Here is a 13,567-nt window from a genome sequence, read left to right on the forward strand (position 1 = left end):
TTAAAATGTTGTGGAGTATCAAACTCTTTGACGTTTTGTTTTATGAAACAAAATGTGATATTTAGAGATTGGAGTTTGTCTGTAACATGAGGTCTTCTGAAACATGATTTTTTTTTCTGAATAAAGGATTTGATTTATATTTCATATAAAGATTCTTAATTCCTAAACACCAGTAATATTTACATGAAAGAAGAAGAGTGAACTGAAAGTTTGATGAAGCTTTAGACTGTTTTCACCAGTTTTCCAAACCGATCGATCGATCGATGGAGAAAAGAATGGGCAGATGGATCCAGAATGAAAAGCATCATCAGCTGCAGTCCGATACAAACCGGTTCAACATGAGCTCCAGCTCCACCAGCTGCAGCAGCAACATCCTGCTTTACATTAATGCACGAGGAATAATAACCTGATGATAGAATATATAACAGCACAGCAGCCACAGGGACGCTGCACTGCACCGAGTACTTTTACTTTTAATACTTTAAGTTTTTTACACTGTGGTATTAGTACTTTTACATCAGTAAAGGATCTGAACTCTTCCTCTGCTGCTGACAAGGAACATATAATAGCTTTATTTGTATAGCACTTTTCAATACAGGTAACAAAGTGCTGTACAACAATCAATATAAAACACACAAACGTCACACAATAAAAGCATTTTAATAAAAATGTTAAAACAGGGGACTGACTGTGCAAGCCTGAGTGGGGGGGTCCTGACAGCAAAGGCCTTGGAACAGCTAGCAACGCCCTGCCAGAGGGTCTCAGCCGGCGTCCCGGCTCGCAGGGGGTTAAAAGGTCAGAGCTGTAGGGAGGGCGGCCCAAGCCTCGCCCTAAAATCAATCAGGCAGAAATAAACAGGCAGCCAGTGCAAAGATGCTCAAACGGGGGATCTGGTCACATTTTGTTGAGTTAAAAGCCGAGCCGATATAACAGGTGTGTGTTTCAGCTGTTGTTCAGTCAGCAGACTCGGAGTCTCTGCAGCTGCTGCACGTTACACTGACTTTCATTCCAGAAATACTTCAGTAATTTACTGTAACATGTTTGAATCAGCGTCAGTCACACAAAGTCTGAACTGGACGAGAAACATTAACATGAACACGACAGCAGCACAAGCTCACGCACACGGTACAAAAACTCACAAGCTACATGCTGTGATCCACTTTGTTAGCTCTGTGATGAAAGCAGCTGTGTGTCGTTGTGTGTTGTTGTGTGTTGTTGTTGTTGTGTGTTGTTAATGTGTGTTGTTGTTGTGTGTTGTTGATGTGTGTTGTTGTTGTGTCGTTGTGTGTCGTTGTTGTGTGTCGTTGCTGTGTGTTGTTGTGTGTTGTTGTTGTTGTGTGTTGTTGTTGTTGTGTGTTGTTAATGTGTGTTGTTGTTGTGTTGTTGTGTGTTGTTGTTGTTAATGTGTGTTGTTAATGTGTGTTGTTGTGTGTCGTTGTTGTGTGTCGTTGCTGTGTGTTGTTGTGTCGTTGTTGTGTGTCGTTGCTGTGTGTTGTTGTGTTGTTGTGTCGTTGTTGTGTGTTGTTGTGTGTCGTTGCTGTGTGTTGTTGTTGTGTTGTTGCTGTGTGTTGTTGTTGTGTTGTTGCTGTGTGTTGTTGTTGTGTTGTTGTTGTTAATGTGTGTTGTTAATGTGTGTTGTTGTTGTGTTGTTGTGTGTCGTTGTGTGTCGTTGCTGTGTGTTGTTGTATGTTGTTGTGTGTTGTTGTATGTTGTTGTGTGTTGTTGTATGTTGTGTGTCGTTGCTGTGTGTTGTTGTATGTTGTTGTGTGTTGTTGTATGTTGATGTGTGTCGTTGTTGTGTCGTTGTGTGTCGTTGTTGTGTGTCGTTGCTGTGTGTTGTTGTGTGTTGTTGTTGTTGTGTGTTGTTGATGTGTGTTGTTGTTGTGTTGTTGTTAATGTGTGTTGTTGTTGTTGTTGCTGTGTGTTGTTGTGTGTTGTTGTTGTTGTTGTGTGTTGTTGATGTGTGTTGTTGTGTGTTGTTGATGTGTGTTGTTGTTGTGTCGTGTGTCGTTGTTGTGTGTTGTTGCTGTGTGTTGTTGTGTGGTGTTGATGTGTGTTGTTGTTGTGTCGTTGTGTGTCGTTGTTGTGTGTTGTTAATGTGTGTTGTTGTGTGTTGTTGATGTGTGTTGTTAATGTGTGTTGTTGTTGTGTGTTGTTGTTGTGTCGTTGTGTGTCGTTGTTGTGTGTTGTTAATGTGTGTTGTTGTGTGATGTTATTGTGTGTTGTTGTCGTTGTTGTGTCATTGTTGTTATCGTTGTTGTGTCGTTGATGTGTGTTGTTGTTGTGTCGCTGTTGTGTTGTTGCTGTGTGTTGTTGTGTGTTGTTGTTGTTGTGTGTTGTTGATGTGTGTTGTTGTTGTGTTGTTGTTGTGTTGTTGCTGTGTGTTGTTGTGTGTTGTTGATGTGTGTTGTTAATGTGTGTTGTTGTTGTTGTTGCTGTGTGTTGTTGTGTGTTGTTGTTGTTGTTGCTGTGTGTTGTTGTGTGTTGTTGTTGTTGTTGTGTGTTGTTGATGTGTGTTGTTGTGTGTTGTTGATGTGTGTTGTTGTTGTGTCGTGTGTCGTTGTTGTGTGTTGTTGCTGTGTGTTGTTGTGTGGTGTTGATGTGTGTTGTTGTTGTGTCGTTGTGTGTCGTTGTTGTGTGTTGTTAATGTGTGTTGTTGTGTGTTGTTGATGTGTGTTGTTAATGTGTGTTGTTGTTGTGTGTTGTTGTTGTGTCGTTGTTGTGTGTTGTTAATGTGTGTTGTTGTGTGATGTTATTGTGTGTTGTTGTCGTTGTTGTGTCATTGTTGTTATCGTTGTTGTGTCGTTGATGTGTGTTGTTGTTGTGTCGCTGTTGTGATCTTTGATGTGTGTTGTTGTTGTGTCGTTGTGTGTCGTTGTTGTGTGTTGTTGTGTGTTGTGTGTCGTTGTTGTGTGTTGTTGTTGTGTGTCGTTGTGTGTTGTGTGTTGTTGCTGTGTTGTTGTGTGCTGTTGTGTGTCGTTGCTGTGTGTTGTTGTTGTGTTGCTGTTGTGTGTTATTGTTGTGTTGTTGTTGTGTGTCGTTGTTGTGTGTTGTTGTGTGTCGTTGTTGTGTTGTTGTGTGTTGTTGTTGTGTTGTTGTTGTTAATGTGTGTTGTTAATGTGTGTTGTTGTTGTTAATGTGTGTTGTTGTGTTATGTGTCGTTGTTGTGTGTCGTTGCTGTGTTGTTGTATGTTGTTGTGTGTCGTTGCTGTGTGTTGTGTGTCGTTGCTGTGTGTTGTTGTGTGTCGTTGTTGTGTGTTGTTGTGTCGTTGTTGTGTGTTGTTGTGTGTTGTCGTCGTCGTTGTCGCCGTGGTGTTTGCGGGTGCGTTGTGCCTTTAACGGAGCGTGTCAGTAGATAATCTGCAGATCAGCCTCCGCCTCTCAGTCTGACCCAGTTTGATGATCTGTGCTCAGAGTGAAACTGACTCCAGATCAGATCAGCTGGTAAACATCTGCCGTCATCCAGACCGGATTACACTGATCCAGATGTGAGCCAAGAATAAAAAAATGCAAATATTTATTTGTATTTGTTAACTGCAAATCTTATTTTACTTATCTGAATATATATATATATATATATATATATATATATATATATATATTTAATAGCACAATTCTTCTGTTTATGCACGTTTTTATTTCACACTGGAAATGTAAACAAACATGTGTTTGCCAATAAAGCCCCGCCGAACTGATCGACATTGTTCTTTATGTGACAGTGATGAACTGATGTATAAATGATGTGACGCCTGAATGACGTCGTCTGAAGTCATTTTATTGTTTCTTTGTTTGTGTTTCGTGCTGCTCTGCTTTACTTCATTATACATAAATGGATATTTAATTATGCGAATATGCAAATAAATATTCAACAAATAAATAAAACTGGGTGGCTGGCAGTTTTCCTCACCTTAAGATTATTAATATGAGAATTATTTTATGGTCAAATGACGGCATTCAAGCTCCAGAAGAGAGGTGCTACTTTCTTCTTCACTTCCTTAATCTGACGGCTTTAATTACTTTGCACGTTTAATTACTAGAAAGAAAACCTGACGAGCTTATAAAACACAACATTATGAACATTTAATTATTATAATGATCTCCAGCTGAAGCAGCTGCTTCATGCACAATAAGTAAGTAATAACGGGGCCTCTGCCTGTAGGGGGCGCTGTGGGGCTGCCGAGGAGCCGCTGAGCCAGCAGGGGGTCCGGGGGAGGAGGAGGAGGAGGGGGAGGAGGAGTAACCGGACACCGACTCACAGAGCGGCTCCTGGCCGCTCAGAGCGCATCGGAGCCCGGCGGCAGCAGCAACGAGCAGCGGGGCGACGAGCAGAGTCACACCGAGGAACAACAGCTGAGGGACGGCGGAGCTGAGGCGGAGGCTCCGGTCCTCCCTGCCGGACTTTAACTGCTATTAACCCGCTTTCACCTCGCTCTCCCGCCGGTCTGCCGCTCGCTGTGGGGAAATAACGGAGTTACCGTGAAAGTGGGTGAAGTAGCGTCATTAGTCCGCCGCCGGCAGCCTGACAGCCGCCAGCATGAAGAAGAACAACTCCGGGAAACGGGTGAGTGTTAACGGAACCGACACCGGCCCCCGGAGGCTCGTGACGGGCCGTCTTATAACGTTAAACCGAAGCTCGAGGAACAAAAGCCTCCAGGATTAGTTTCAAGCCTTTATTTTGAAGGCGACAGCAGCCGCTAGTTGGCTTAAGACCGCACTTCCGGTTTTCAGAATAAGGGTGTGATTGTGTCGAAGAGCTTTAAAGAAGAAAGGAGATGAATCTAAAGAAAGGAGATGAAATATAAAGAAAGGAGATGAATCTAAAGAAAGGAGATGAATATAAAGAAAGGAGATGAAACTAAAGAAAGGAGATGAATATAAAGAAAGGAGATGAAATGTAAAGAAAGGAGATGAAATGTAAAGAAAGGAGATGAATCTAAAGAAAGGAGATGAATCTAAAGAAAGGAGATGAATCTAAAGAAAGGAGATGAAACTAAAGAAAGGAGATGAAATATAAAGAAAGGAGATGAAATATAAAGAAAGGAGATGAATCTAAAGAAAGGAGATGAATCTAAAGAAAGGAGATGAAATCTAAAGAAAGGAGATGAATCTAAAGAAAGGAGATGAAATATAAAGAAAGGAGATGAATCTAAAGAAAGGAGATGAATATAAAGAAAGGAGATGAAACTAAAGAAAGGAGATGAATATAAAGAAAGGAGATGAAATGTAAAGAAAGGAGATGAATCTAAAGAAAGGAGATGAAACTAAAGAAAGGAGATGAATCTAAAGAAAGGAGATGAATCTAAAGAAAGGAGATGAAACTAAAGAAAGGAGATGAAATATAAAGAAAGGAGATGAAATGTAAAGAAAGGAGATGAAATATAAAGAAAGGAGATGAATCTAAAGAAAGGAGATGAAACTAAAGAAAGGAGATGAAATATAAAGAAAGGAGATGAAATGTAAAGAAAGGAGATGAATCTAAAGAAAGGAGATGAAATATAAAGAAAGGAGATGAATCTAAAGAAAGGAGATGAATATAAAGAAAGGAGATGAAACTAAAGAAAGGAGATGAATATAAAGAAAGGAGATGAAATGTAAAGAAAGGAGATGAATCTAAAGAAAGGAGATGAAACTAAAGAAAGGAGATGAATCTAAAGAAAGGAGATGAATCTAAAGAAAGGAGATGAAACTAAAGAAAGGAGATGAAATATAAAGAAAGGAGATGAAATGTAAAGAAAGGAGATGAAATATAAAGAAAGGAGATGAATCTAAAGAAAGGAGATGAAACTAAAGAAAGGAGATGAAATATAAAGAAAGGAGATGAAATGTAAAGAAAGGAGATGAATCTAAAGAAAGGAGATGAAACTAAAGAAAGGAGATGAAATATAAAGAAAGGAGATGAAATATAAAGAAAGGAGATGAATCTAAAGAAAGGAGATGAAATCTAAAGAAAGGAGATGAATCTAAAGAAAGGAGATGAAATATAAAGAAAGGAGATGAATCTAAAGAAAGGAGATGAATATAAAGAAAGGAGATGAATCTAAAGAAAGGAGATGAATATAAAGAAAGGAGATGAAATGTAAAGAAAGGAGATGAATCTAAAGAAAGGAGATGAAACTAAAGAAAGGAGATGAATCTAAAGAAAGGAGATGAATCTAAAGAAAGGAGATGAAATGTAAAGAAAGGAGATGAAATATAAAGAAAGGAGATGAATCTAAAGAAAGGAGATGAAACTAAAGAAAGGAGATGAAATATAAAGAAAGGAGATGAAATATAAAGAAAGGAGATGAATCTAAAGAAAGGAGATGAATATAAAGAAAGGAGATGAAACTAAAGAAAGGAGATGAATCTAAAGAAAGGAGATGAATATAAAGAAAGGAGATGAAATGTAAAGAAAGGAGATGAAATGTAAAGAAAGGAGATGAAATGTAAAGAAAGGAGATGAATGTAAAGAAAGGAGATGAATCTAAAGAAAGGAGATGAAATCTAAAGAAAGGAGATGAATCTAAAGAAAGGAGATGAAATCTAAAGAAAGGAGATGAATATAAAGAAAGGAGATGAAACTAAAGAAAGGAGATGAATATAAAGAAAGGAGATGAAATGTAAAGAAAGGAGATGAATCTAAAGAAAGGAGATGAAACTAAAGAAAGGAGATGAATCTAAAGAAAGGAGATGAATCTAAAGAAAGGAGATGAAACTAAAGAAAGGAGATGAAATATAAAGAAAGGAGATGAAATGTAAAGAAAGGAGATGAAATATAAAGAAAGGAGATGAATCTAAAGAAAGGAGATGAAACTAAAGAAAGGAGATGAAATATAAAGAAAGGAGATGAAATGTAAAGAAAGGAGATGAATCTAAAGAAAGGAGATGAAACTAAAGAAAGGAGATGAAATATAAAGAAAGGAGATGAAATCTAAAGAAAGGAGATGAATCTAAAGAAAGGAGATGAAATATAAAGAAAGGAGATGAATCTAAAGAAAGGAGATGAATATAAAGAAAGGAGATGAATCTAAAGAAAGGAGATGAATATAAAGAAAGGAGATGAAATGTAAAGAAAGGAGATGAATCTAAAGAAAGGAGATGAAACTAAAGAAAGGAGATGAATCTAAAGAAAGGAGATGAATCTAAAGAAAGGAGATGAAATGTAAAGAAAGGAGATGAAATGTAAAGAAAGGAGATGAAATATAAAGAAAGGAGATGAATCTAAAGAAAGGAGATGAAACTAAAGAAAGGAGATGAAATATAAAGAAAGGAGATGAAATATAAAGAAAGGAGATGAAATGTAAAGAAAGGAGATGAATCTAAAGAAAGGAGATGAAATATAAAGAAAGGAGATGAAATGTAAAGAAAGGAGATGAAATGTTAAGAAAGGAGATGAATCTAAAGAAAGGAGATGAAATATAAAGAAAGGAGATGAAACTAAAGAAAGGAGATGAAACTAAAGAAAGGAGATGAAATATAAAGAAAGGAGATGAAATATAAAGAAAGGAGATGAATCTAAAGAAAGGAGATGAAACTAAAGAAAGGAGATGAAATATAAAGAAAGGAGATGAAATATAAAGAAAGGAGATGAAATGTAAAGAAAGGAGATGAAATGTTAAGAAAGGAGATGAATCTAAAGAAAGGAGATGAATATAAAGAAAGGAGATGAAATGTAAAGAAAGGAGATGAATCTAAAGAAAGGAGATGAAACTAAAGAAAGGAGATGAATCTAAAGAAAGGAGATGAATCTAAAGAAAGGAGATGAAATGTAAAGAAAGGAGATGAAATGTAAAGAAAGGAGATGAAATATAAAGAAAGGAGATGAATCTAAAGAAAGGAGATGAAACTAAAGAAAGGAGATGAAATATAAAGAAAGGAGATGAAATATAAAGAAAGGAGATGAAATGTAAAGAAAGGAGATGAATCTAAAGAAAGGAGATGAAATATAAAGAAAGGAGATGAAATGTAAAGAAAGGAGATGAAATGTTAAGAAAGGAGATGAATCTAAAGAAAGGAGATGAAATATAAAGAAAGGAGATGAAACTAAAGAAAGGAGATGAAACTAAAGAAAGGAGATGAAATATAAAGAAAGGAGATGAAATATAAAGAAAGGAGATGAATCTAAAGAAAGGAGATGAAACTAAAGAAAGGAGATGAAATATAAAGAAAGGAGATGAAATATAAAGAAAGGAGATGAAATGTAAAGAAAGGAGATGAAATGTTAAGAAAGGAGATGAATCTAAAGAAAGGAGATGAAATATAAAGAAAGGAGATGAAACTAAAGAAAGGAGATGAAATATAAAGAAAGGAGATGTGTTGCGGACCGGAGGAGTCTGGGAGAAGGGCTGAGTCCAGCTCCGGTTTCAGGAGACCGGCTGAACTCACCGGACAGCCGTTAACGGCCTTACATAACAAATAATGACACAAACAGGAACTCTGAGTGATCGATACTTCAGAATACAGGCCGATTAGAGGAGTTATGGATCCAGTTTGATGTAAACATGAAGGGTTTGTAAATGTGCTTTAATGAAGATCAGAAGTGCAGTTTAAATGTTGTTTAGTGTGAATCACTGAACAGTGAACAGATTCAGTTTATTAATTATTAATCATTTAGTTATAAAGGTCTGACATTTGGTTTAAACACATTTTTCTACATAAATCATTTAAATCTGTCAGATTCCCTAAAAGCATCAGTGCTAAACGTCTCTGCGTGTAAACAGGTGAGTAAAATACTGAAGAAAGAAAGTAAAACGTGTGGAGTGTTTGTATGAAGTCTGGTGTCTGAAGGCGTCCTCAGGCGGGACGCTGAGGCTGCAGGACCGAGACCCAGACTGAACAACATCAGACTGAAACGCCTTTTATTCTTCACCTCACAGCAACTCTTCATCTTCACTGCGTTTATACATCCGACCTCCAACTACAGCTGCAAATAAAACCAAACCAGCTGATCTGAACCATGTAGAGGTCTGCTGGTTTATATTTTATTATTTCTATTTATAAATTATAATATATATATATATATATACATATCAATCAATCAATCAATCAATCAATCAAACTTTATTTCTACAGCACCTTCCAACAACCGAAGCTGAACCACAGTGCTGTACAACATTAAAAACAAGATAACAAATAATAATAAAAGTACAAACAGGTCAGCAGAGCACATTACAACATTAAGATAAAGAGAAGTGTCGCAGGGCCGCTAAGTGTTAAAGCTATTCTAAATAAGTGGGTTTTAAAAATATATATGTGTATATATATATATATATATATATATATATGAAAATTAAGAAAATTAAAGGACTTTGTTCCAGTTAAACTCTAAAAACTGTTTGACTCGACTGGATCGTGAGTTTTTATTGTGAGATTTGATACAAAGATAAATATAATTCTTTCACAATATTTATTTTGTCCTTATCTTTCAGTCCTGCGTCAAATGTACAAATAAAAAAATAAACTCTTCCTTCACATTAAAACAGTGAGTTTGATTCCCGACTGCAGAGGCTTTCACTACATTTAACTGATAATATAACTGAACATTTTGCTAAATAAAAGATGAGAGAAGATGTTCACGTGTTTCAGCAGGTCGGAAACTGAAATAAATAAAAACAAAATAACTGAAGAAATTACTTTTAAAAGCTACATTATGTAAATTACAGTTCATAAACTCAGTTTGTGCAAATATACGTGTGTAGAAACAAGAAGTCAAATTGTGCAATAAATGATACATAAAATATTAATATTAACTAATGCAATTAATTAAATCATTTTAAACTCAGTATTTTGTATTATTATTTAATTAAAGTTTATATTTATTTCATTTGTATTTGTTTATTTTATACATATTTTATTTTTTTAATCATTCAGTTTATGTGTTAATTTACTGACACTTTGTTTAAAATCACCTGATAAAGTTTCCTCTTACCTGACGAACTCTCCCGTTATTCTCTTCAGCAATAAAACGGAGCCTTTTTGTTGAGAATTTGGTAAAAGTAAAAACTAAAATCTCACTTTGATAAATTGTAAATGTTGCTGACGACTGAAGAGACAGAAGAAGAAGCTTGTTACAGTAACAAAGCTGTGTAGAAGATTGTTCACCTGCTCCGACGCCGCTCCTCTGACAGCTTCCTGTTTCCTGTTTCCTGTTCAGGGTCCGCAGGACTCCGCGCAGCAGCACGCTCAGCCCGATAAGGTCGGCTGGATCCGGAAGTTCTGCGGGAAAGGGATCTTCAGAGAGATCTGGAAGAACCGGTTCGTGGTTCTGAGGGGAGATCAGCTGTTCATCTGTGAGAAAGAGGTGAGTCGGGGGGGGCGGGGCCTACAGGTGAATGACACCTGCCACTCAGTTAGCTCGTTGATTACTACTGATAAAAGAAAACTGATACACAACAATAATAATAAAGTTTAAACTTCAAACACGATCTGGTTCCAGTTCCATCTCTTTATAAACTCGATGTCTTTGTTTATCAGTTTCGTGTTAGACAAGGAACCCAATAATAAAACAAATCAATAGATTCATCAATAACAAACATATTGTTAGTTGCGACCGTTACTGCTGAGTACATCAGAGTACTCTGTGTAGTATTTGTCGTGTTCCTCAGTGTTCTGTTGTTGTTTTGGTTCTGACTGGAAGCAGAAAGTTTCTCTTCCACTTTCTACAGCGTCGTTCTGCAGGAGTCGAGTTTCAGTCTGAGCTGCAGACACACGGAGAGCTCCGGTTTCACTGCTGCACCAAAGACAGGCCGGAACGTCCTCATAGAACCTTTATCAGCTACAGAACGTCATGTTAGAACCTTTATCAGCTACAGAACATCATGTTAAAACCTTTATCAGCTACAGAACAATCTGGTAGAACCTTTATCAGCTACAGAACATCATGTTAGAACCTTTATCAGCTACAGAACATCATGTTAGAACCTTTATCAGCTACAGAACGTCATGTTAGAACCTTTATCAGCTACAGAACATCATGTTAAAACCTTTATCAGCTACAGAACAATCTGGTAGAACCTTTATCAGCTACAGAACATCATGTTAGAACCTTTATCAGCTACAGAACATCATGTTAAAACCTTTATCAGCTACAGAACAATCTGGTAGAACCTTTATCAGCTACAGAACATCATGTTAGAACCTTTATCAGCTACAGAACGTCATGTTAGAACCTTTATCAGCTACAGAACATCATGTTAAAACCTTTATCAGCTACAGAACAATCTGGTAGAACCTTTATCAGCTACAGAACATCATGTTAGAACCTTTATCAGCTACAGAACATCATGTTAGAACCTTTATCAGCTACAGAACGTCATGTTAGAACCTTTATCAGCTACAGAACAATCTGGTAGAACCTTTATCAGCTACAGAACATCATGTTAGAACCTTTATCAGCTACAGAACATCATGTTAAAACCTTTATCAGCTACAGAACAATCTGGTAGAACCTTTATCAGCTACAGAACGTCATGTTAGAACCTTTATCAGCTACAGAACAATCTGGTAGAACCTTTATCAGCTACAGAACATCATGTTAGAACCTTTATCAGCTACAGAACAATCTGGTAGAACCTTTATCAGCTACAGAACATCATGTTAGAACCTTTATCAGCTACAGAACAATCTGGTAGAACCTTTATCAGCTACAGAACATCATGTTAGAACCTTTATCAGCTACAGAACAATCTGGTAGAACCTTTATCAGCTACAGAACATCATGTTAGAACCTTTATCAGCTACAGAACGTCATGTTAGAACCTTTATCAGCTACAGAACAATCTGGTAGAACCTTTATCAGCTACAGAACATCATGTTAGAACCTTTATCAGCTACAGAACGTCATGTTAGAACCTTTATCAGCTACAGAACAATCTGGTAGAACCTTTATCAGCTACAGAACATCATGTTAGAACCTTTATCAGCTACAGAACGTCATGTTAGAACCTTTATCAGCTACAGAACAATCTGGTAGAACCTTTATCAGCTACAGAACATCATGTTAGAACCTTTATCAGCTACAGAACAATCTGGTAGAACCTTTATCAGCTACAGAACATCATGTTAGAACCTTTATCAGCTACAGAACGTCATGTTAGAACCTTTATCAGCTACAGAACATCATGTTAAAACCTTTATCAGCTACAGAACATCATGTTAGAACCTTTATCAGCTACAGAACGTCATGTTAGAACCTTTATCAGCTACAGGACATCATGTTAAAACCTTTATCAGCTACAGAACAATCTGGTAGAACCTTTATCAGCCACAGAACGTCATGTTAGAACCTTAATCAGCCACAGAACATCATGTTAGAACCTTTATCAGCTACAGAACAATCTGGTAGAACCTTTATCAGCTACAGAACATCATGTTAAAACCTTTATCAGCTACAGAACGTCATGTTAGAACCTTTATCAGCTACAGAACATCATGTTAGAACCTTTATACATTAATGGTTTCTTTGTTAGATACCATTACTAATTGCAGAATGTCTTACCAGAGCTTTGCTTCACTAATGTCCTGTTAGAACCAGGCATCGCCATGTAGAACCTTTTTAACTAGAGAATGTTCTCAGTCAATCAATCAGCAAACAACGTATGAAAACTTAGCAAACAGGGAACATCATGCTACATCCTGTATAACCTTTACTAAAGGAACATCCTTTTGACAGCGGACATCCTGTTAGAAACAGTTTCCCCCTGCTTCCAGTCTTTGTGCTAAGCTAGGCTAACAGTTTCCCCCTGCTTCCAGTCTTTGTGCTAAGCTAGGCTAACAGTTTCCCCCTGCTTCCAGTCTTTGTGCTAAGCTAGGCTAACAGTTTCCCCCTGCTTCCAGTCTTTGTGCTAAGCTAGGGGTTGGACACACGGAGATGAAACTGATCTGACTCTGAAGACAGAGAACCGGAGACTTTAATAGGAAGAACAGAGGTTCTCCCCTGAGGAACCCCAGATGTTACTGCAGACAGAACAGGAGGATTTATCTAAACGACTGTTGCTTTAAAGGACTGTCGAGAGCTGATGGCTGACAGAGTTGTGGATTTTAAATTCATCATTTCTCTCTGGAACTGAAACCGTTTTGTGGTGAAACCATCGCATCTCTAAAACTGTTTCAGGAAGTGTAGATGAGTTCGGTTACACGACATCACGAAGCCACGGTGATTCAGAGCGCTGACACTGTGTTCAGGTTCTGTATGTGGCCTGACATTTAGTTTTATTTAAATTATTTATTATTAAAATTCATTTACATTTTTTAAAGACTCTTGGTAGGTTACACGTTTCCTCCTACACTTTTAATGCTACCAAGACGATTCGTGACATCACAGTCTGTAATTCATTACCGCCTGACGCAGAAGTGTTTTACCAGTGAGACTGTTCAGACTGCAGGCGAATCAGATTTGTTTTTCAAATCAGATCTTTAAGGCAGACTCTGTTATCTGCAAGTGATCAGGTCGGACTTGTGTGTCCAGACGTCGCCAACCTGTCTGCGAAGGCTGGCTCGCCCGTCAAACCGTCGCGCCCCAGCAGACGGTTTATTTCGGCGTCCGTCCACAGACCGCTGCTGTCCGCGTCGTCCGCGGCACCGCCCGGCT

General features: G+C 37.5%; 1 protein-coding gene across 1 annotated transcript in view; it reads left to right on the top strand.

Annotated features, from left to right (window-relative positions):
* The first annotated feature begins 4,222 nt into the window (after positions 1 to 4,222).
* The window catches only part of plekho1b (pleckstrin homology domain containing, family O member 1b), a 26,042-nt gene continuing 16,697 nt past the window's right edge, over positions 4,223 to 13,567 (top strand). The window contains exons 1-2 of the mRNA XM_044206752.1: positions 4,223 to 4,561; positions 10,133 to 10,279. Of these exons, the coding sequence (XP_044062687.1) occupies positions 4,535 to 4,561; positions 10,133 to 10,279 (174 nt within the window). The 5' untranslated portion in view covers positions 4,223 to 4,534. The remainder of the gene's footprint in view (positions 4,562 to 10,132; positions 10,280 to 13,567) is intronic.

Source organism: Siniperca chuatsi, linkage group LG9, assembly GCF_020085105.1.
Source record: "Siniperca chuatsi isolate FFG_IHB_CAS linkage group LG9, ASM2008510v1, whole genome shotgun sequence".
NCBI classification, from domain to species: Eukaryota; Metazoa; Chordata; class Actinopteri; order Centrarchiformes; family Sinipercidae; genus Siniperca; species Siniperca chuatsi.